Source organism: Lepisma saccharinum, unplaced genomic scaffold (assembly GCF_977018435.1).
Source record: "Lepisma saccharinum unplaced genomic scaffold, izLepSacc3.1 HAP1_SCAFFOLD_384, whole genome shotgun sequence".
NCBI lineage: Eukaryota > Metazoa > Arthropoda > Insecta > Zygentoma > Lepismatidae > Lepisma > Lepisma saccharinum.
In genome coordinates this window covers 243,156-268,751 of record NW_028143091.1, presented here as the reverse complement: position 1 = coordinate 268,751, position 25,596 = coordinate 243,156, and the positions used below count along the sequence as shown (strand labels likewise).

Here is a 25,596-nt window from a genome sequence, read left to right as displayed (position 1 = left end):
CCGGAAGAATTTCAATTCGGTCCAGGAACCTTTTCCCCGGAAGAATTTCAATTCGGTCCAGGAACCTTTTTCCCGGAAGAATTTCAATTCGGTCCAGGAACCTTTTTCCCCGGAAGAATTTCAATTCGGTCCAGGAACCTTTTTCCCCGGAAGAATTTCAATTCGGTCCAGGAACCTTTTTCCCCGGAAGAATTTCAATTCGGTCCAGGAACCTTTTTCCCCGGAAGAATTTCAATTCGGTCCAGGAACCTTTTTCCCGGAAGAATTTCAATTCGGTCCAGGAACCTTTTTCCCGTAAGAATTTCAATTCGGTCCAGGGACCTTTTTCCCGGAAGAATTTCAATTCGCTCCAGGAACCTTTTTCCCCGGAAGAATTTCAATTCGGTCCAGGAACCTTTTTCCCCGGAAGAATTTCAATTCGGTCCAGGAACCTTTTTCCCGGAAGAATTTCAATTCGGTCCAGGAACCTTTTTCCCGGAAGAATTTCAATTCGGTCCAGGGACCTTTTTCCCGGAAGAATTTCAATTCGCTCCAGGAACCTTTTTCCCCGGAAGAATTTCAATTCGCTCCAGGAACCTTTTTCCCCGGAAGAATTTCAATTCGCTCCAGGAACCTTTTTCCCCGGAAGAATTTCAATTCGCTCCAGGAACCTTTTTCCCCGGAAGAATTTCAATTCGGTCCAGGAACCTTTTTCCCGGAAGAATTTCAATTAGGTCCAGGAACCTTTTTCCCGGAAGAATTTCAATTAGGTCCAGGAACCTTTTTTCCCACATCAATTTAAATACAATCCAGGAATCTTTTTTAAATGTAACAATACTCAACTTGGACCGAATTTAAATTGTGCGAGAAAAAAAGGTTCCGGTCCTGCAGCGGAACCCAATAGAACACATTAGAATTTATGTGTTCCTGGACCTTCAACAACCCTGGTCCAGTGTTCGATACATAGTGGTTCGGATCCCACTTTAAACTGTAGGTCCAGTCCCGATTAGCCATACTGTGCATAAAGTGGACTTAAGACACGAAATAAGCTAAATCAAATCAACCAACCGTTTGCCTGCTCCAGAGATACCTGCTCCAGAGATAACTGGGACAGGGTGCGCTTGTTTTCTTTCGCTCGCTCCAGAGATCCTCTCCATTTGTCTGTCATCTTGTATTGTACTTGTTTTAGTCGTGTTTGAACGCATTCCTTACTGACTATCTGAATGCCCCGAATGCCTATATGAAACACTGACTATGAATCCACCACACTCCTAGCTGACAATTAATTGGAACTGAGTTTACGCCATGAATTATAAAATTCAGATTAATACTAAATTGACATGAAACTTCGTGGAAGTGAAGAATCGCATGTATCCATAAAGTGGTGTTCGTTGACCAACAAGCAATTTCTCAAGCATTATTCAGCATCACGTGATAACAGTAACGTTATAATGCCACCTGCGCATCGTTTTACAACCAGAACACAATAAGAAAGTGGTGGTTCAATTGCTTCTAGCTGCACCAAATGAAGTGCAACTGAAATCGAATATTACTCCGATCCCACCATCGTATTGCAGGTGACTCACTTGGGTGAGTCATCGCACAGGAATTCTCTTTGAAGTAGAGTGCTTATGCAAATTAATCATCGAATAGCTATAGGAGATAGACTTATTGTTCGGCAATAAGCGGGTGACCTCAGAGATTGCGCACATGCTACTTCTGATTTCTCCAGCGGACGGCACAGTATGGCATCAGAGAAGAGATTGATTGATACTGAAAATAGTACAAATATAATTGTTTCTAACATGGGCTGTCTCACTTCTATTTATTTGTAACTCTTTCTTCTTCCGTAACAGGACCGGAACCTTTTTTTTTTAGCACAATTTAAATTCGGTCCAAGTTGCGTATTGTTTCATTTCTATACCGAACCGTATTTAAATTCTGCAAATATACCCGGTATTTGATACCGGCAGATTACAGAGGCGCAGCCACGAATTTTTGTCTGGGGGGTCAAGTACCAGGATAAACGTACCAATAATAATAATACCAATAATAATTTTAATAATAATAAAGTAATGTTACTAATAATGTTATTATAACATTATTATTATTATTATTATTATTATTATTATTATTATTATTATTATTGATTTGCTTTATTTTACTTCGCTTCTTGTGCCACTTTTGGCTAAGTTGCGAAGATGGGGATGAGTGATGGCATGATGAAAATGATGAATGGATACTCGCAAACATCCATGCTCAAGCCGGAATTCGAACCCAGGACCAACATTATTATTACTATTAGTAGTGGTAGTATTAAAGACGTTATTTATTATCCTCGAAAATTATGCAAAAAGGGGGTAGATGTTTGTGCTATAGCATTTGTGTTCTAACAAACCATTTGAATTATTTTTTTAACACGTTCAATTTCACATTAATAACGGAAAACAAGCACATAAACTATTTTTGAAAGACAGAAAATATTTGATAAATGCATTCCAAATATAATTCTTTTTTACATTAACATGTATAACTTTCATGCACGATATATATTTCACATATATGCAACCTGGAGTGACGTGGACACTAAATTGTGTACGTATTCAAAGTTTCTTTAATAAATATAATATACAGCATATATTACTTAAATCCATCTCACAATAAATCAACAGCAAAAATTACATAAATTGTCTCCCAAATGTGCACGCTCCCTTTCCTCAAAACAATTGTTGATGCATTTAAAACAAAATCAATTAAGACAAGTCTTATTTCTCTGTGGTGATTAACAATGCATTACAGTAAACAAACATAAATTGCGAGCGAAGCGAGCAAGAACATTTTTGCATCCAATTTTTTTGCAAGCTGAAAACAATATTAATTTAATAGGGCGAAAATAATTTCACGGAATGCCATGGCATTATATCATTTACAATTTTTGTGCCTCCCCGATGGTGTAGTGGTAACATCGTCGCCTTGCGATTAAGGGGTTCCGGGTTCGATACGCGGTGGAGGCACATAGTGGTTCGGAACCCATTTTAAGCTATAGGCCGAGTCTCAATTAGCCATTCTGTGCATAAAGTAGACTTACAAAACACGAATCAATCAAATCAATTTTACAACTTTTTTTCATTTAGATCGTTCGGCGCCTAGGGCCGTCTCCCGCTGTCCTCTAACTACGGTTCTGAACTTGATAAGACTAAGAAAAGCAGGCATTAGGAGCGAGGCGAGCAAGAAAATTTTACGAGAAGTGTTTTTATTTGCATAAAATTTGAAGTTCTAGGCGGTAATTGCTCCCTGCAGGTACACTTGGCCGTCAATGTTTGCCCCCCTTGCCCCCTAGAAGGGTAGGGGGGAGGCAATGCCCCCCTGTGGTTGCGCCACTGCGGCAGAACAGACGCCTGCAGTCTCTGTCATTTCTTGTATTCTTGGAGTTATTTGAGTGGGTGGGAGTTTGTTATGAGACAAGCAAGAGTGAAGTGTTGGTTTCTGAAGAAATCTAAAAATAGCGTAACTTTTCAGGACTGTTAACTTTACGATCTTATGTGCAGGAAGGGGAAGAGGCTGTCATTGTTCTCAAAGGAAAATGTTTAAACAAACATGTGCCAAACGTTTTCTGTAATAGCTGTTCGTTGGTTACCGCGGAAGTTCTGAGACTCGGTAAACTCTCGTGGTGTTTGAACAGTGTTAGGAAGCAACGTCACGCTATACTCTGTTCCGGTATCTTTGGAGGCAACCGAACGGAAACAAGTCCCTCCGCAAGTAGTTACGCGAGACGGCTCCACGGCGGCGGGAACGGGATTGCGTGGAGGGGGAAGCAATTGCAGTTACCAGCCTTCGCAGCAGCGTGTACTGCTTCGCTCTGCCCACTCGATCCCCCCTTCTCTGCCGCTATGCACGCCCTTACTCCAGAGATATCCGGGATAGAGTATAGTAACGGTTATTACCGAGACTACACGAGTAATTGTGAAGGTACTTCTTTACTTTCGTTACCTTGGTAAATTCAAAACTATATGATTCATTTACAGAAATAGACATTCTTTGTTGTAATAAATGTGCACGTGAAGGTACAATCACCAGCAATAAAAATGAAGTACTCGCTTTCGTGAAGTCTGTTATGTGTGCTGCCTAACTCTACGGCGCTGGTGGAAGTCGCCATTGAAAAAAATGATACTAAAATCCACTTATCTCCATAGTTAGGCAACACACACAACGCCCTGCAGGGAGTATTTCAGAATCTAGGTGTCACATTTTTATTGGCGTTCACTGTACATTGGGAAAACATGCACAACACTGTTACTTACGTAAATAGATAAATGTCCTTATTGTATGACTAACTAAAGGTAACTAATACGCTTCACTTTCCTTAAAGTTACTTCCTTCTTACTCTGTAATTGGCATGGCTGGAGAGTTTCATTTTCGTGGATTCAAAGATACCGCAGTCGATGCTAAGAATCGATTTTAAAACCTCTTTATTTCGCCTTTCCTTCGTTTATGTATTTTCTTTTCCCTCGATTTCTTCATTCCTCTCTTTCATTTCTTCCTTTTCTATATTTATTTCCCTCTTTCTATCAATATATTTTTACCTCTCTCTTTTTCCCCCCTCTTCCTATATTTTATCTTATTTTCCACATTCTTTCTGTATTTCTTATCTATCTATTTCTCTTTTTATATAGCCCTCTTTCCCTTTTTCTCTCACTATCCCTTCTTGTGTAATTGCAAGTTCCAGTATGATTGAAAATGTCTCATGTAATCTATTTCAGTGGGCAGGAGGGTGTGCTAAGATTATCTCACACAAACACAGGCACACTCATTTACGGCGACCCTGAATGTTATGTTCCCAAAAGTGTTACAACCCAATTATCAATTTTTTGTAACGATTACACAATGGACGACACCTTAAATTTTCCAGCTGTTGTCCAATGTATGTTTGGCCTCTCCAATGGCGTAGTGGTAACGTCGTCGCCAAGGTTCCCTAGTTCTGTACCCGATGGAGACACATAGTGGTTCGGATTTCACTTGAAATTGTAGGCCCAGTCCTGATTAGCCTACATGCGCATAAAGTGAGTTTAAAACAAAAAATCAAATTCACGTTGCAATGGTTACGGTAACATGTAACCTTGACATGATTAATTAAAAGTTGCTTTGGCCATGATTCAGTCTGCTTTTGTACTCTTATAGATATACAATTCAAGTCCCTGTAAAAAGGATATGCTTTGTTAAGCGAGGGAAAATCCATTGCCATGGATGGAAGCAACATAGTGTTAAAGCCTTCTAGTCTGGTTAGTTTTGGAACATCTCCAGCTGACTGCACGAGTCTAGCTAGCGAGCCTACAAACGGTCTACAGCGTGAGCAGGAGGGATAGCGATAGGTACTGCTTTGAGATGACGTCATCGGCTCGCTTGGTGATTGGAGGTGTCGGGAGTTACGACTCGCTTCCAAGCTGCAAATGCGCAATAGCCAGAGGTGTTACGAAAATAATCTTGCTCTACCTGGAGACCTAGAGCTACGCTGCATTGATTTGTTGCCGGATAACTCTTCAGCTTTGCTGCTTTCAGGAACCCATGTGGTTGCTATGTCAACACAAGGAAGTCGTTTATGTCACCAGTGCGGTATTCGTGGAAGCTGTGCTTGATATAATATGAATGCGAGTAAAGAAGCTCGTTGATTGGACGTATTTTCGCTTCATCCAAGTAAAGCATGCTTACTGAATAGAAAAGGAGTCTAGCGATTGTTACGTACCCAAGTACCCAAGTAATGTAAATAGTTTCCCAAAGAGGAATAGAGATGGCAGAACCAGGCGTGCAAGATTAAGAATTAGCATAATATATGTGAATAACTTTATAAATGAGAACAAAGCAAATTGGAAAGATGAAAAACAATAGAATATATTATAAGAAGACAAAGAATAAATATAAAAGAAATAAAATAATATATATATTTGATAAATCAAACTAGTAACCATATGCAAATGGATCAGAAAACTAAAGAAGTCAAAGCACTGTCACAAATTTGTGTCTGAACAGATCTTGAATCTGTCTGATTTGATTTACCATTCCAATAGTGGAAATTTTGTTTACCCCAGTGGCGGCGCGTTCCAGTCGACGCCCCACAGCACTTTTGGTTGCGCGTTTCAGCCGTGGCACCTACTTGGATGTGCGTGTCAGTCGTTTGGCACCAAGTACACACTAGGTTGTACCTATTTAGTGTTGGCGCGTTTCAATCGCATCCGCAAGGGAGGAGATTAGTGTTATTTCCATAGATTAAGAGAGAAACTGGAAAAAGGATAAAGGAATTCCTAAATCGTAGAAAGGCGGAAAAAGAAGGAAATCAAGGAGGAAGTCCAGATCCAGATCGTCCATTGAGAAGGAAGTCCAGATCCAGATCGTCCATTGAGAAGGAAGTCCAGATCCAGATCGTCCATTGAGAAGGAAGTCCAGATCCAGATCGTCCATTGAGAAGGAAGTCCAGATCCAGATCGTCCATTGAGAAGAAAGTCCAGATCCAGATCGTCCATTGAGAAGAAAGTCCAGATCCAGATCGTCCATTGAGAAGAAAGTCCAGATCCAGATCGTCCATTGAGAAGAAAGTCCAGATCCAGATCGTCCATTGAGAAGAAAGTCCAGATCCAGATCGTCCATTGAGAAGAAAGTCCAGATCCAGATCGTCCATTGAGAAGAAAGTCCAGATCCAGATCGTCCATTGAGAAGAAAGTCCAGATCCAGATCGTCCATTGAGAAGAAAGTCCAGATCCAGATCGTCCATTGAGAAGAAAGTCCAGATCCAGATCGTCCATTGAGAAGAAAGTCCAGATCCAGATCGTCCATTGAGAAGAAAGTCCAGATCCAGATCGTCCATTGAGAAGAAAGTCCAGATCCAGATCGTCCATTGAGAAGAAAGTCCAGATCCAGATCGTCCATTGAGAAGAAAGTCCAGATCCAGATCGTCCATTGAGAAGGAAGTCCAGATCCAGAAAAAAACATTAAGAAGGAAGTCCAGATCCAGAAGAAACATTAAAAAGGAAGTCCAGATCCAGATCCTCCATTGAGAAGGAAGTCCAGATCCAGATCCTCCATTGAGAAGGAAGTCCAGATAGAAGAATATACAAATCAAGAAAAGAAATAATAAAAGATATATAAATATAAAACTGGACTGTAAACAAGGATTACGGAAGAACGTAGCTTATCATGTAAATATTCTTATTCCATGTATCCTGTGTTTAAATAATATATACGTTTAAACGTCTCCATTGGAAGGCATCCTGTCTGGTTTCGTTGTCTACAATGAACCCTACCCTGTAGATATTCTAGCTTGTACCCAATGGAGGTAGCACGAAGTATGAAAGCGGAAATGTCCTTTTTCAATAACTCTTCAGGATTGGGAGAAACGGTCTTGTCTTTACTGACTAAAATATGACTGTCTCGAAGAGAGAAAGGCAATAGCCTACATGGATATGTGTTGAATGGGTCTCAGGTTTGAATCACAGCATGGGTGTTCTTTGTGAGTGTCCCTTCATCCATTTCATCACATCATCACTAATTTTCATCTTCGCGATTAACCAAAAGTGGCAGAAAAGCGTAGTAAAATAAACAAAATCAATCAATTAATGAAAAAAATGCGAAGAGTTGATCAATCGAATCATCATGGATGTTGTCTCTTAATCACTTTTTGATAGTTCCTCGTTTTTGCTTCTTGAGTAATTTCTCTTAACAGTGTACATTATTTATCAGATTCATTATAGAAAACTTGCAATGCAGATAAAATGAAACTAAACTAATTTCACGTTTGCAAAGTTACAATCGTATTTATGTTTTCGCCATACTTTATAGGGCTAATCTACCGATACAATTTAGCAGTCTGCCTGGATTTACAAAAAATTTACAGTATTAGTTGGCAGAGAAATGACGTAAAATAATAACAAAAAACTGCTTTGAAAGTCGGTTTCAACAGATGTGAGAACCTGTATTGGTACATGCCTGTTCATATAAAGTGGCACATAAATGTCCAATGTCATAAAATGTGCCACTTTATACGAATAAGAGTGTACAATTGATGCCAAATAATAGTAACTTACAAGGTTGTGAGAGTCACTGGCTGAATGCACAACCTCAAAAGATGAGTCAACGATGACAATTGTTTATTTAACATCTCGCAGTCAGACGAGATCAATATTCGATTTCCCAGAACTTCAAAGAAGAGCCGGGAGGGGGATGTTCCGAGAATTTCCAGTGATCTCATACAAATTTGCATCGGGATATTTGCAAGTATGAATATGCTTTAGATCAGTGAGCCGTGCCTGGCTTGCAGGGGCGCCTCGAAAGGTTCCGACAGATATTTTGACTGAAATTATATGATTTTTTCAATATGTGCTTATTTAGTACTGTATACATGTAAAATGTTTTTGAATTTGAAATATGTGTTTACTTTTTTACTTAAAGGAAGCAACCTAACCACACTAACTGAGCATTGCAAGTGATAGATAGGCCTACATTCTGACTTGGGCGCTGCGGAAAAATCTTGAAACACTGAAGCTTTACGCCCACTGAGACGCGGCAACAGAACGCAACAGACGCGTTTCCGGCGTCTCAGTGGGCGAAAACCTGTAAGATAACCTGCAAACTTCTGGCATGGAAATTCCGTGCTTCGGTTTCCCTGTAGTGGGCGTTACACCATTTGATTTCAAAAGAAGCAGACAACAGAAGTTCTGTTGCCGCGTCTCAGTGGGTGCTAAGCTTTAGGGCGCTGTGAAATCGAAAAAGTTTGGGAACTCCTGCTTTAGATATATGTATTCATCAGTGATGTCCAACTTGAATTTTAACTTAGAAAACATAAACTTACGCAGAGATGTACTCCTGGGCGTATATACAGGGTGGTGCAAATTCCGTTTACAACGCGGAGTAGGTGAATCGCCAAGTGAAATGAAGACGAAAATGTATATGGAATTTCGTCGAATGACACACCGTGTCAGAGCTAGAGGATGCCGAAATCGTATGAAAATGGACTTCATACCTCCATATGCCGACAAATAGTACTCATAAAGAAGATGCGGCACGATATCCACAAAGAAAACACACCTCGGCTAGCGAATGATGCACAAATCGCGTGTCGACAATGAATACGGCAGGGATTCCCCACAAGAAGTGAGGGATTCTCGGGAATACGTATGTCCAACATGGAACGCAGGTATCGAATGGGGGTACAAAGGGAAATGACGGAGGTCACAGCACATGAAGAACATTTGGCCAGGAAGTGTCCGAAAAGCAGGCTGCAGAAGGGGATTCCCCAGAGAAGAGGGGACACAGACAACATGTGCAAGAGATGTACTATGATGACACACACATACACAAGTAGTATCCAAGGCTGTACGTAGAAATGAAATACGTACGTACACGTGAGAGAGCAACCAGCACGTACTGATATCGGCTCCAAATACTACGACGGAAGACGTAGTAGTACACCCGGCCGCAAATGTAATGGTAGAAAGAAATTTGCACAGCCGAAAATAAGTTGGCAATGCTGCGCACACCGAGACATTCGTGATAAGACGCGTGAGGAGCCTCAAGCAAAATTTTCTCAACGCACAACTTCAGTGCCGAAGGTCATGCATGCTACATGTCGATTGGCAACTTTCGGGAGCATGCTGTCTGTCTACACAGTTCTCCCCAAATACCTGTTTGAAAATGAATCTTGTGTTCACGTTTTCTCTCTCCAACGTAGATCTGACATTGTAGTAATCTTACATTATTTTTTGTTCTTATTTTGCTTTGCTTTTACCATGATACGTTAACAATTTATTGCAACTATGAGGTTGGATGATAATTAGATTAAATTGATAAGGAAACACTACAGAGATAGAACTCCATGCCGAGACCAGGACTCGAACTCGGAAGCAAGCAGTAGCGTACCCAGGATTTCATCAAGGGGGTGTTATTTCTAAAGCTTTCTCCAAATTCACGTTGTTTTATTGAGCACATTGCTAAAGTGAACGTTAGGAAGTACGTAGTGCGTACCATCTGTGTTGTCTGTACGGGGTGGACACCTGTGTGGAGTGTTCAGTGCTGTAGTCGTGAACGGTACATCACAAGTTAGTTTCGTAAGTATTCGTGTGCCCCTTTGTGAGCCTGACAATGGCGACATACACCACCAACGAGCTTGCCGATATGCATCTCGTTTACGGTGAGACACACCAAAGCAGCCATCAGGCAAGGCTTGTGTATCGCGAACGATTTCCAAATCGGCGCCTACCATCACATGTCGTGTTTCAACAGGTGGATGCTCGTTTACGTGAAACTGGATCTGTACGACCTAGGGTGTGGGATCGTGGCAGACCACGCAGTGTGCGCAGTGTCCAATTTGAGGAGGAATTGTTGGACAGGATACGGGAGACGCACCATACCAATGTGTTACGCGTGCTGCACGATGAGGGTATGCACCCATACAAAGTGCAGAGGGTGCAACACCTGCAGACGACGGACTTTCCCCTACGCCTTGATTTTTGTCAGTGGTATTTGCAACAAACACTTGCAAACCCCAGTTTTCCAAATGCAGTGTTGTGGACCGACTAGGCACTATTCACCAGAGAAGGCGTCTTCAATACGTGTGGGATGTGCAAAACCCTCATGCAATCATTGAGCGTCATTTTCAGCGACGGTTCGCAGTGAATGTGTGGTGTGGCATTGTGTGGGGACAACCCGATAGGCCCATACGTGTTGCCCAATACTATGTCCGGTGGGACCTATTGTGTGTTCCTACGGGAAGTTCTAACTGAACTGTTGGAAAATGTACCCCTTGCAATTAGGCAAGATGTATGGTATCAACATGACGGTGCACCTGCACATTTTGACCGCCGAGCCAGAGCTGTACTCAACAATACATACTGTGATAGATGGATTGGTAGGCGTGGACCTGTTCTGTGGCCACCTCGGTCAACCGACCTCACAATGCAAGATTTCGACTTGTGGGGCGAAATGAAGAGGCTGGTCTACGAAACCCCGGTGAAAAGTGTGGAGGACCTCGTTGCTCGAGTTAGCGTCGCTGCTCGGATGATCACTGACATGCCCAACGTATTTGAGCATACCAGAGCGTCCCTGCTACGCCGATGCCGTCTGTGTGTAGATGTGGCTGGCGGACATTTTCAACAACGTCTGTGATATGTATCGTATGTCATTTCCACAGCCAATAAAGAATACTACTTGTGTACGTGTGTGTCCTCATACATCTCTTGTACATGTTGTCTGTGTCCCCTCTTCTCTGGGGAATCCCCTTCTGCAGCCTGCTTCTCGGACACTTCCTGGCGAAATGTTCTTCATGTGCTGTGACCTCCGTCATTTCCCTTTGTACCCCCATTCGATACCTGCGTTCCATGTTGGACATACGTATTCCCGGGAATCCCTCACTTCTTGTGGGGAATCCCTGCCGCATTCATTTTCGACACGCGATTTGTGCATCATTCGCTAGCCCAGGTGTGTTTTCTTTGGGGATATCGTGCCGCATCTTGTTTATGAGTACTATTTGTCGGCATATGGAGGTGTGAAGTTCATTTTCACACGATTTCGGCATCCTCTAGCTCTGACACGGTGCGTCATTCGACAAAATTCCATTTACATTTTCGTCTTCATTTCACTTGGCGATTCACCTCCTCCGCGTTGTAAACGGAATTTTGCACCACCCTGTATATAGCAGTTCACGTAAGGGGGAGGGGGGTTCAATTTTTGGTATTATTAGGGTTGCTTTATTTCATAAGTGAAAATCCAGGTCACTGGTGACCGGAAGCTTGTTGGGGAGTGGGGGGGCTGGGTGCTGGAACCGACAAAGTTGTGTGTATGGTCAGGAAGTCACGCTACTTAGTATTGGTACTTTTTTGTTCATCTTGCGTCAAACAACTTGAGAACGTTACGATGTTTACTTGGTTTTCTTACACTGCGTTTTTAAAAACCAAATTTCTTTAAGAAGACTCGAGGTAAAAAAATTATAACTGATTTCGCAGTCCTAACGTAGTTTCTTATCGCAGAAAATCCGAAACTTTCAGGAAATTTCAGACATTTACCTATCTGGTGTGTGGAATTACGTAATTTCCTTCCCATCCATATCTCGTCCTATACGTCTGCAATTTAGGAAAATAAAATAAGTCCGAAGAAATTTTTATGAACAAGCGAATAGAACAGGTAATCTGGTAATTTTACTGAACCAAAAAAAGGGGGGGGGGTCTGGACCGTTGAACTCCCCATTAAATACGACCATGGATATACTTATCCTCGGACAAAATATAGAAATACAAGGCAGAAGTATTGCTGATGCGTATGTGATCATGGAATCTTTTGAGGATGTTAATTATTCTGACGCGAACATGTAATTTGTTTCCACGTTCCTTTCATGTGCTCGTAACTCGTACTTGACTCGTCAAAGAACCCCGTAATTTGGTTGGCGTCTTCTATTGCGAAACGTTTTTCTTTCGTATTTTAATAAAGCTGTTTTTCGCTTCCTTCTTATCAAACATCCACATGTACCATCACCGGCAATAAAAATGGAACACTACGTAGATCCCTGCAAAACGTAATGTGTGTTGCCTAACTCGACGGCGCTGGCAGTTTCCATTGAAAATTTGGTATTAAAATCCACTTATCACCGTAGAGTTAGGCAACACACATAACGCTTCGCAGCGATGCGAGTGTTTCAGGATCTAGGCGTCCCGTTTTTATTGCCGGTGACTGTACATAGGTGCCCGCAGAGGGGGTCAAGGGGGGAGGGGTGGTGGTGGTCTGTTTCCTCATCTCGCTTCCTCTTCGCTTGTACCCGACTATCCCCTGTTTGCATATATATAACTTCCCTCTGTTTCTTCGTTGTCACAAAGTTCAGCTATACCCTGTCCCGGGTACCTCTGGAGCAGGCGAACGTAAACAAGTCTCTGTAGCGACGCGAGACGGCTCCACCAACGAGCACGTATTGCTTGCAGGGGGAGCGACTTCAGTTCCCAGCCTTTGAGCAGCGTGTATTCCTTCGCTCTCTTCACCCGATTCCTCCTTCACAGTCGCTATACACGACCTTGCTCCAGAGATAACCGAGACAGGGTATAAGTTAAATATTACGTCTCTCATTTGGCTGCTTAAGCTTTCCCCCTTCGTGATGCTGCATACACTTGACACTGAATAAAGGTGACGGTGTTGCGTTGAAGAACGCCACACATTTTGGTAGCGCAGGGGTAGGATTGCATGGCAAGCAGCTGATTGCACCGCCCACACTCCTTTTCTGGCTTAAGTTCGAAAAATCGACAATAGCGGCATAGGGCTTTCTTTTCTTGATTGAGCAGTAATTCTTTTTTTTTCTCTCTCTCAAGAAGAGAATATTCATATTCGCCAGGTCCTTCCCGGTAGCATGGTTAATGTCGATTTGCAACCAAGGAACCCTGGGAAGCTTGTGGAGTAGTTTCGATTCAACCTTAAACTGTAAGTTCCACCTTTATTAGGTTATCAGCGTAAAATGTGACTTAAGAAATGCAAGGACATAGTTTGAACCTATCATATTTTCCCATTGTCAGTAAATCTGAACTTCACAAGCGCATTGGAGCGTGGGCTGGATTACACCACTCCAATTCCTTTCATAAAATCAATAGTCTACCAGCTGAGTGACAGCTCATGTCTTTACGAATTAGGTCAATCCGATGTCTGATAAGATACACAGAGCGTGATACTGTGACGTTTACATTTCAAATTTCATTTTGAAGTATTTGTGCGCCATTATAACCCCTTTTCTATGTTAATTCATGCTTCCTTTCCAATATTATTTTTACTCAGTTTTACTCAGAACTGTCTAATCGTAATTCCGTTGTCACAAAACAAAATGTGCCACATTGGTAGTGGTCTGCGTACTTGGTAATTGTTGAATGCTAATCGTGTTACAAGGTACCAAAGTTAGATATACACACTCACGTCAGTATCAAGTGATTTGCATTTGCATCAATCATTCAACTCGTACCAGTCGTCAAACAGTCGCCCATCTTTATTAGAATTCAATATATTTCTGCTTGTTACTATACGTCCTTAATTTGCTTTATGAGCCAGAAGATCTGCTAGGTTGTTTTACATGCTTGAAATATATTTTGCAGTCAGTCTTGCCTATGTATTATTGTACATGTTGCACAAATGCTTAGAGGTATCACTTTGAAAGTGTGGAAGTAAAGCACTCAAATTTAGTCATTGACGGAAGTAGTGTAGGGTCTAATCAACACAAATGCTGTAACAAGATATACGTCACATTTACCCCTAGAAGGCGGTTAGACCTCGGATAATCTTAGAGGGCAATCACGACAAGGTCGTAGGTAGATCTCTCACTTTCTGTTCAGATGTCTCAACACTTCAACCGACCTGGCTACTGTGACTTGTTACATGTCTTCTGTGAGAGTAATTCTTTCCCTCTTTTGTCCTATTTTTTTTTCATAGATCTTTCATCAGTCATCTCGGCTGCAATAAGTATCTATGTTAATTAAGTTATTTCTGGTTGCCTAAGCAACCATTCGTAGTCTATGATGTAACAGTAATTCCCTGTTCATTTTGTAATGAAACTCAGTATCTTCGTTAGGATCAATAATTGTCTTTGAAAAGTATGTTTTCCTTCATTGCAGAATATACATTAATCAGAAAGGATTGTATAAGCCAATTGAAGCACCACAACTGAAGACGGTCAAATTACTCCACCGTAACACGGAAATGCACGGTATGTATTCTTTCCTTCACATAGTTTGTTATACGAAATTAGTAACACTTTAATAAGTATTATACAGTAATAGGAATCACACGCCCCCACCAAAACTCCATTGAATATAATATCTGTGTAAAAAGGTAAAGCCATCCAGAGTACATTGCATCATGCTATGAAGGCACATAAGGAATATGTATGTAACCGTGCTCTTCCTACCTCTTTACCTAGTGATGGGTAGGTAATATCAAACTTAATTATCCCGACTTATCTGAGGCAAATATTTATGTAACTCAATAGTAATTCCTATGAATGAACCAACAAGCACGTTAATCAATTTATACATTTATTTTACAATATATACACATATTTATGAAACATTTTATGTACAGATGATAGTCTGATGTTACAGAATTCATGCAGGAAAAATGGCTACGGTACTCCATTATCCATCACTCTTAAATGCTTCCACGATGCTCATAATGCTTGAATAGGATCCAGTAGCGAAGCCAAGTATTCCAACCAACATTATGAAGATGTCCTTCCACAGCTTCCAGTGCCAACGCCCGAGTCCTGTCTCCCAGTATGTTACTATCTCAACGATTGGTGGCAAGATCAAGGCAAGAATTGAGCTGCTAAATGCTCCCACCAATGAAATGAAGAGGCCCAGCTTGGGTATAGCTTCTGCAAACCCAACTGAAAGAAGCAAATATGAATTTTCAATCAATAAAGACAAAAACTTATGTGTTTCACCATTATTACATGATGAAATCAGATAGGTCCTAGTTTCTGCGGGTAATGTTTATTAACCATACATCAGAACTGTGATGAGACAGTAACTGTAAATTATATGGACCGAAACTTATGCTCTAACCCAGGGGTTCCCCAAGGATTTTCCGCGGCATCCAAGTCAGAATGTAGGCCCATCTAACACTTGCAACGCTCATTGTGGTTAGGTTGCTTGCCTTAAGTTAAGAAATAAACACATATTTCAAATTCAGAAACATTTTATGTGTAAAAAAGTACTAAAACCATGTGTGGACTAATAAGTAACTGTCATTTTAGTGAAAATATTAGAAAATTTCTCGGCACCCATGTAAGCCAGCCAAGAGCGCCGCGGCGCACATTTTGGGAACCACTGCTCCAACCCATTACAGCCTATTCCGGCAATCTCTGGCGTAAACGAACGGAAACACGTCTCTGCGCAATTAATGACTTGAGAGGGTTTGACCAATGAACGCGTGTTAGGGGAAGTTGGTGCATGGAGGGGACAACGCGACTGCAGCTACACTCTGTCTGGTGTATATGTGGAGTAAGGCCGCGCATAACGGTAAAAAAGGGGAGAAAGTGAGTGGGCGGTGCAAAGCAGTGCGGCCTGCTGTAAACGGCTGTTAGCTGTCCGCGTGTTTTCCCCTCTCACCCTCTCGAGTTGCTACTTGCGCAGAGACTTGTTTTCCTGCGTTTGCTCCAGAGCTTCCCGGGACAGAGTGTAGCAGCTGCACTGCTTTGCTCTCCACACTCGCTTTCTCCCCTTCTCTACCTTTATGAGCGGCCTCGCTCCAAATATTGAAGAGACATAGTGACAGAATGTATAGCTTCCTACCTGAGCGCCATGTTCTTGTTGAATAGAATTACAACTTATATAACGATTAATTTTATACTATTCCAGTTAATCGTAAAATACATGAAACAAGACACCAAATAAAAAAAAAAACTTTCATATTATCTTATCGCGTATTTAGGTGCACACCAAATGTGACTACCCCCTCAGAAAACATTCCTGCCCCCTTGCCCCCCACATTTGGCAGTTTGATACGATGACTTCTAAGCAATGGTAACAAATTAAAGACCAGAAAATAAGAGGTCTGAATTAGACAAAACCTACAGGTTTTATAGAAGCCTCGTACAATTTAGACACAATCAATTTACTGGAAAGGGGAGGGGAGGAGATGAACTAGCAACTGTAAAGAAAAGAAGATCGTTACAGTTAAATTACTCCTTGTATTGGCACTACTTACATGTAATTACGCAAAGTATTGTTCTGAAGACCATCTCCTGTAGATAGGGATACTTTTTCACGTGCAGGATCTCTCGTAGTCTTGGCCACATAATCTCCACAGGTACATAGAACTGAAGAGCGTAGCTGAACAGCACGCTTATAGAAAGGGCTACTTTTACACACTGAGGTAGCCTGAAATTTTAAAATGATTTGGAATCAAATTAATATATCGAATTTAAATATCTCTATATGCTAATAATACATCAACAATTTACTTATATTCTGTCCCGGCTATCTCTGACACAAGGCCACGAATAGCAGTAGAGAAGGGGGGATCGAGTGGGCAGAGAAAAACAGTCGCTTCTCCCCTCCACGCAATCCCGTTCCCTCTCACGTGTTCATTCTAGGAGCCATCTCGCGTTATTACTTGCGCAGAGACTTGTTTTTGTTCGCCTGCTCCAAAGATACCCGGAACAAAGTATAGTAATAGTGTTGCAAGTAGACAAGTTTCAATAAGAATGTTCATGCGGAGTGTTTTGGAAGCTATGCTACGACGCCAGGGGTCCCTGGTTCGAATCCAGGCCTTGGCATGGGTGTTCCTTTATCAATTTCATCATACCATAAGTCGTCCTCATCTTCGCGATTAGTCAAGTTGAGTGGCAGACAAGAGAAGTCTAATAAAACAAATCAATCAATCACCGGGATCAAACTTGAGATTGACATTTGGGCCCCATTTGGTGCATTAAACCTAGTTTCAAAAGTTGAAAATGCAATTGTCAAACTGAAAACGTAGTCACCAAATTGTACCTCAATTAAGGGAAAATTCTTACATGTGAAAAACAATCATAATTTTTCCTTTCACTCAACATTAGTGAATATTGTGCTATTTTTATTACAAACACCCCAACAGTTGGAACTTTTGGCAGCCAAAGTTGTCTCTTTTGCTTTCAGAGAAACGAGAAATACAATGTTATTCCGTTATAGAAAAAGATCATGTTTGTTAAGTATGTTCGCATATTTGTTATTAATCACTACTTGCACAATTTGTTGTACAAAAACAAATAGAACGTGAGTGAAAATTTTCAACAAATGTTTCCCTCTTTGGAACCCCGTGAATGAAATTTCGAGAGAGTAGAACTTCCTCCACACTCGACATCTTGCAGTCAACTGACGTCATACAGCCAAAATGTTGACGAAAGTTATTAACAAAAATAAAGTTAAACTAGGGTTCTGGTTATCAACATTCGTTGCCAACATCTGTTGTTAACCGTGTTGGTAACAAAAAGTTAATAACATTTGGTGCGGTGTAAACGCAGTTTTAGTCGCTATCTAGTAGCAAAAGTTCTGAATTTACGCGCCTAAAATGACGAAAGTTTTACATTGGAGCAAAAACAGACTGCCGATTTCGGATACTGATAAACTACCCCATCACCTTTATCGTTGAACTTCAGAGCAACGAACTCGCAGCTTCAAGATTAAATTTCAAATCCAGTCACTAAACTGAGGTGGATAAATGTACTTACTTTTCGTTCGGATCAAGATTAAGGCTAAGGCTGCCTTGCACGCCCTCTCCGTAGCTTGTATATCCAACAAAACCCAAGGTGATGAGAAGCGCCCCTACGATGACCATCCCTATATTGAGGATGCCGAAATGACCTCCGAAGTCCTCAGGTTTCTTCATTTCTCTTTGTAAAGGCAACACCTGCAAAACACAATTTGCACATGCTTGTGTGTACTGTCGAACTGCTTGTTCCAGTTTTGAATTTTCACTGCGGAGAAATAGGTTGTAGCTGAAGCAATGCATGAAAAGCTTCCACACGCGTTCAATTAAGGACAGAGATATTTTAATGAAACATTAAGTTGCTTGCAAAATACAGGTACTTGTAAAGGCAGCTAAAAGCTATCCTATGCGAAATGCATCTTGTCATGAAGGCATATGAGGAGTGTTGATCACGGAGGTTATGGGATCAGCGTCACCTTCCAGATCTTCACGTCACATCCACAGTAGTTCATTTCTAGCACAACAGTAACAGCAGTGTAAAGATGCACTAGGAGGCTATTATGTCTAGAACTAGGATTTGTATGTAATTACATATTCTATTCCATTCTAGATACATACTTTGAACAGAAAATTTCAACGAATTATGTAATTATTAAGTTTTGTTACATATTTTTCCATATTTGCTAGGATATTACATATTTTACATATTTGTTAATTTACTTAGACAACATATTTCGGCAATTGTTTCCTATCTTGATCCTTTTTCCTATATTTTCGATCTCTGAAACATGATGAAGAAAGTTTGTATAGAATACCAGTGCCAAGTCGAAAGACAGGCTGAAGACCAATATATATATATATATATATATATATATATATATATATATATATATAATATTTTACTGTTATTTATCAAAAGATGCTGGAGTTTCTCTCCCCTTCCCTTTCTGTTTACATATTTTCGTTTCGCTTTTAGGTTTAGGCAAAGCACATAGATACTTGGCATCGGTGGACAAGTAAGCTACTTTCCTGTACATAGCGAGTTACACAATATGTTCCCTTGTACAAAAAATTACAAAAGTACCTATGCATTTTCATTCGATTGTTCTTTCTGTAGACGCTTGTTTTACAATTTGTTTCAAAAGTTACGAAGAGCTTTCGTAGACATTTACATATTCTACAATAATTTGTGATGTGAAAAGTAATTAATAGTTGTCAAATTTGGTTTCTTCAATATGTACACGTTGCTGTGCTTTCTTGAGTTTATAAATTTGATACAAATTTTAATTTGTGTTTAAAATTACGCTGAATATGTTCAAATAAAATAAATATCTAGCAGAATTCTTGAAATTGCTGGGATACTCGATTATTATTATTAATATTACATATTCTATGATTGATTGATTGATTGATTTAGTTTATTTTACTTCGCGTTTTTTGCCTCTTGGCTAATTTGCGAAGATGGGGATGAGTGATGAAATGATGAAATTGATGAATGGACATTCACAAACAACCAAGCCCGACCGGGATTCGAACCCGGGACCCTTGGCGTCGCAGCGCGATGTGCTAACCGCTCGGCCACAGGGTCGGGGCTATGATTCTACATATTAAGCTACATATCCTTTTGATAATACGTATTTAGGTACATGTTTTATCAATTATTGTTACATATTTATGTACATACTTTGTACTTTGATATTACATAAAAGGCTCGGGCTCTAATTATGACTAGATGTGCAACTTTTTTTTAACGCTATGCACTTGTGAACATGACTACGTAAGTGTTAACATGGATTTTAAGCATGATTTGAACAACTCCGAACAGAGATTTATGAAAGTTTACGTACCAACCCGATGCCTTCGAAGCAAAAGATGACCGTTCCGAAGTACAGCGGGAGTTGACTCCACGAGGAGAAACTGTTCCTGGAGGACACGGGAGGTAGATCCACCGACGACAGGTAGATGGTGGTTCCAACAGCAAAAATATTAAGAACTGTGGCGAAGAAAGACACTGGTGCCAGGTACTTCAGATTGTTGATCCACGTTGTTAGCAAGATTGGTGCCAAAAATATAAACATGTACAAGTGCAAATCCAAAGAAGGGGAGTAGTACTGGTCCACTACCTGGAAAATACAAAGAACATTCGGGTTGTCATTTGTTAGTAGGAGTTAACATGTTAGTAAAGGAAAAAGTCGATGGACTAATATTGTAAATGGGTCGCCAAGAATTGGATGTGTGTTACGTATGAAGCAGGGTTGTTGAAGGTCTAGGAACTTTAAATAAAATCAATTCCGGTCCAGTAGAGAAAATCAGCAAATGGGTTCTGGACCGTAAAGAACCTTTTTACCTGTAAAGTATTTCAATTCGGTCCAGGTACCTTTTTCCGGATCAATTTAAATACGGTCCAGGAACCATTTTTCAATGAAACAATTCTCATCTTGGACCGAATTTAAATTGTGCGAGAAGAAAGGTTCCGATCGTGCACCGGAACCCAATAGAATCCATTAGAATTTATGGGTTCTGGACCTTGAACAACCCTGGTATGAACTTCTGGCAAGGGACGCGTAACTCATATGGAAATATTGCTTTAACCAAACTGTGTGTCAATTAAGATCTTTATACAAGAGTATCACCCATTATCTTTGCTGAAACGTTTCTATGAACTGAAATTTGTCTTTTGAAAGTTCATTCTAAGGTTCTGTTTAGACGGATGCATTTCTTTTAACATTTTTGCTAGCATAAATGCTTCCGAAAATCTCATAGCATTTTAATACCAGACAATACTTTACACCGAAGCATTTCATGTAACATTACGGTTAGCATTTGCGATTACGATGCGAAGCGTGCAGTACACCTTAGACGATATATACAGCATGAAAGTAACACAGAGTTACGCAGTTTTCATTTAATAACTAATAAATTTAAATAGGAAGAGATGTCATTTAAAAGAGGAAATGGTTATTTAATTGACGAGATATCTTGTAAACAAACTGAAACTTTACACATTTTTCTTCGTAGCGTAAATCTCGTATACATATTGAGTCATTTCTGTCCATTAGCCAGTGTCTGGTATTTTTGCAATTGAATATACTAATTTATTCTTTCATACGTGTATTGTATGCGCTATAAAGTATGCATTTAAGGAGCACCATTGATTTGTACCCATGGACGTCCGCAGGATTTTTTCCAGGGAGGGGCAAGGAAGGTATTTTTTCCAGGGGGGCAAACAAGTCACATTTTCCCCCAAAAGAGTGTTGTTACTTAAAAAAACATTGCTTAAATTTGAATTTATGGTGTTCATGCAATAATTAACACATATTATTGTGGCTAAAATGAAATTGTATAAATACATAATTTTTGGTTGACTTTCATTTTCCAGGGGGGGCACGGCCCCCCCTTGCCCCCCTTCCGGACGCCCATGTTTGTACCTAACATCCGTTATTGCTCTCGGTTGAATAGTTATCGACTTTGTTTACAGCTCACTCGCCAGCCATTATATCTGCACTCGTGACCTGGAGGTCGCTTCTGATTGGTTATGCTGCTGAAATAGGACTGATTCTATCCTTGAGAAATGCCATGAAACATGCGTGGCATCTGAAATGCAATAAGATTTTTCATTGCACATGGTAGCATTTTGGTCATGGCATGAATGTTAAAGAAAAATGCCAAGGAAAGAATGCCGCAAAATACACACATTTCTAATTCGTCAAACGATAACAGTGAAAGAATGCAGGAGATGAACACGAAGTGAAAGCATGTAACAAGAGAATTCGGTTGCAAATCGTTAAATTAAATTTTTAAAAGACGTTGAAGTAATTCATGGGGATGTAGCCTTCTTGTAGCCACGTACGTGTTCTTGTGCCTTCGCAGCGTGGAGGGTAAAATGTGTTACAGAGATGAAAATTTTAATATTTCTCAGAGAGAACTGTAAATTACAATGTATACTAAAAGAAAATTATGGAAATTTTGTTTCATATTGAGCACGCTTCCAAATAAAATTAATTAAAAGCAAATAATAATGAAACTATTTTGTAAAAGCTTGAAGAAAAATATTTTCATAGATCTCTTGAATTAATCCTACATGTAAATGCAATTACATACTTTCTAACGAAAATATACAAATACACCAAGCTCGATATGCACCGAAGAAGGAATACTAACCGTTGTGTATATACAGTGGTGGCGATTAGGGGTCGTGGGGGACATTTGCCCCCATTTATTTTGCCACTTTACACCATTTTTGCACCCCTAAGCCTTGTCTACCAAGAGAAACTAAACTGCTCTTGCTCTAGGCCCGTAGCTAGAATTGATCTCCAGGGGGGAAGGGGGCTCGCGGGTTATCAGGGGGGGGGGCTTTGTAAACGAAGTCCAATTTTCAAAAGTTTAACATTATTTATGAAGGTAAATTATGTGTGGGGGAGGGGTCATTATTATATACAATTTAGAATTATCATACAAATACTACAGTTTTTCTGTATCTTCTACAACTAGTGTTGCCCACGAGACGAGACGGGACAGGCTTTTAAAAATTCAAGACGAGACGAGATTGACCATGTGTCATGAGACAAACTAATATTTTCGAGACGAGACAGCATTTCCACGAGACGAGACAGGCCAAAGTCTCGTCTCGTGGGCAACACTATCTACAACATCTCTTGAAGTGTTAATTGACTCCTACTGACATCAGTCCCTTACTACACACTCCATACTACTTTTGATGATACAGATATTTATATCACACAAGAGAAAATGCACAGTATTCAATCATAGTGCCTACAGTGCATTCCACCCCCCGGCGGAAGCAATGAACCCCCCCCCCCTCGTTCCGAAAACTTGGGAGCTGTTGACCTTGGATGCAGATGCTAAGGGAATTTGCATAATGACATCAAAGTCAAAGATTTCTGTCTAAACGGGAGGTCGCAACAGGGGCAGCGACTGTACAGTTAAAGAAGCCCCTCTGTGAAATAAATTTTTAGAATCTTCTAAATACTTGCCGCTACTTAGACTACTTCTTATAAATAAGATGAACAAAAAAATTAGATGTTGTTCATGTTCTGTGAATTTGTCCTTCACCAAAGTTGTGAACAAAATAATATCTGCTGTCTACATTTTCACTCTTCGCTGCAAAAAATTACACAGAATACTTTTGCTTAAAGTCAAGGGGGCTGATGGCAACGCCAGGGAAAGGGAGGCTGAGCCCCCCCGGCCCCTGCCTGGCTACGGGCCTGTCTTGCTGCTCCAGTTTTGGCACCCAATATATATACACAACGGTTACAATTCTATATCTATAGAAGGATATTCCACTATCAGTCAATCAATACTGTATTATAGTATTGATAGATAGTGGAATATCCATCTGTCGGTAAAACTAAATATCTTTACTAGGCCAGTGGTTACTCTTAACAGAAATACATAACAGAATAAATAACATTAAATTTTGTAATTCTCAAGACTGCTCTGCACATTACTAGGAAAATCACATAAAACACTACCTGACCAGCTGATATTAAACTAGGGTTTTTGGATCAACTCACCTGTTGGATGTTTTCCGATATGAATACGAAATATATGCAACAGAACCCTAATTGCGTCAAACAAAGGAAGATGTTAACAATAGATCTGGAAAAAAGAAAGTGATACTTTATTATGTGATATTTTCACATTCAAGACCTTGACATAAAGAAAATATGGAACGATGATAACGGAAGAGGATCATCGAAGAGGAAAATAGTAAATTTTAGGCAAGTCCTAATAATATTTTGAATTCAGTAGGAATGCGAAGTCGAAGATGTTGTTATAGTAGAGGAAACAAACGGAAAAAAAAGGCCTAACCCAGAAATAATTGCAACACAAATGTTTTTTGTGCCAGATTGTGCGGAATGGTATAGTTAATAATATATTAAAAATCCGCCATCCAAATGTTTCAGGAACATCCGCCATCTTGGAAAATGGCAGCAAAAATTCAACTTAAAAATTAAAATAAATTAATATCTCGTAAACGGTGCACTTTACACAAAAAGTGAAGATAACCAAAATGAATGAACAGAAAATTTGCTAAATTATAGTTTTTCTTTGATAGAGCTACCATACTAAATTGATTTATAAAGATTCAAATCTTTTCCTTATTTTTTAGAATTAGTGTAAAAGTTGATTTCTGGCACAAAAACAGCAAATATGTAAGAAACTATGTAATTTACGTCCAAACGTCACTGAACCAAATTCATAGCTTATGATTTCCTCTAGAGATTGGTTTTTATTTCGTTCCTTTAGAGTCCGGGGTTGAGGAGATATGTAGTTTAATGCAGAGTCATGTGTTTCCCTAAATTTACGTGTTCCATTTCATATGATATTGATTGATTGATTTGATTTATTTTACTTCGCTTTTTGTGCCACTTTTGGCTAATTTGCGAAGATGGGAATGAGTGATGATGATATGATGAAATTGGTGAATGGACACTCATAAACAACCATGCCCAGGCCGGGATTTGAATCAGAGACCCCTGGCGTCGTAGCGCGATTATGACACTGGTGAGAACGTAATACATTGTTTTATGCAGGCGTTTGTTACTTACATGTTGTTTTTGTTGTTTAAGAATGTATGCACACAGTGGCGGCGATTAGGTGTCTTAAGTGAGCGGGGGGGGGGGGGGGCAGGATAGCTTACTTTCTACTGACTCCAATTACAGAGAATCGTATTGAATATGGAATTCGGGCAGATGATTTTGGGTCAAATCCACTGGTAGACAAGGCTTAGCATTAAGAGACCATTGTGCGGGGACAAAAATGTGTATGGGGGGGGGGGACTGCTCCCCATGCCCCATCACCTTCACTGTCAATACATTGAAGTAATAAGAAATGTTAAAATACGGGTCTAAACCGGTCGGTCACTTTGTCTTAGAGTCCATTGCAGAATATTTCGTAGATACCTGGTACCAACATGTTAAATTGCATCATTTCCTCTACATATAGACGTGTACTTGTAGCACAGGTGTTGCCCCTAGTAGAGAGGCAGCACTTTGTTCCTACGCTTCAGCAAAAATTTGATGCGACTGGTGTTATGTTACATCCGGTCGTAGCGGGCCACGAGCGGTTTTATTGTTGAGTCAGCAGAACGTGTCTGATCACGTTGAAGACATCGGAAGCGGTGGGGGGAGGGGGTCAATGGATTTGTCACGTTGTTTCTTGATGTATGCTAACCTAACAAGTGCATATGTTTGTGTGTGTGTGTGTGTGGAGGAAATGCGCGCGCAACCATTGCGTATGATGGAAAGACATGAAGAAATGATTTAAAAATGGCGCCGAAGGTGCTGTACCCCCCCGAAAGCTTAGCGGCTAAGGTTATTGCTCTGTAAAACAAGAGGCGTCGAGGGTTCGATTCCTGGTAGAGTCAATATTGATAAATTGATAGATTGAGTTAGTTTTTTTAAG

The 25,596-nt window shown here is 40.3% G+C and overlaps 1 protein-coding gene across 4 annotated transcripts in view; it reads right to left on the bottom strand.

The window, feature by feature from the left end:
• Positions 1-15,027: 15,027 nt before the first annotated feature.
• The window catches only part of LOC145982742 (proton-coupled amino acid transporter-like protein acs), a 71,440-nt gene continuing 60,871 nt past the window's right edge, over positions 15,028-25,596 (bottom strand). For all 4 annotated transcript variants that reach the window (XM_083116104.1, XM_083116105.1, XM_083116106.1 and 1 more), the window contains exons 6-10: positions 23,703-23,787; positions 20,016-20,291; positions 18,191-18,369; positions 16,687-16,859; positions 15,028-15,364 (exon numbers count right to left, since the gene is read on the bottom strand). In XM_083116104.1, coding sequence (XP_082972230.1) covers positions 15,114-15,364; positions 16,687-16,859; positions 18,191-18,369; positions 20,016-20,291; positions 23,703-23,787 — 964 coding nt within the window. In that variant the 3' untranslated portion in view covers positions 15,028-15,113. The remainder of the gene's footprint in view (positions 15,365-16,686; positions 16,860-18,190; positions 18,370-20,015; positions 20,292-23,702; positions 23,788-25,596) is intronic.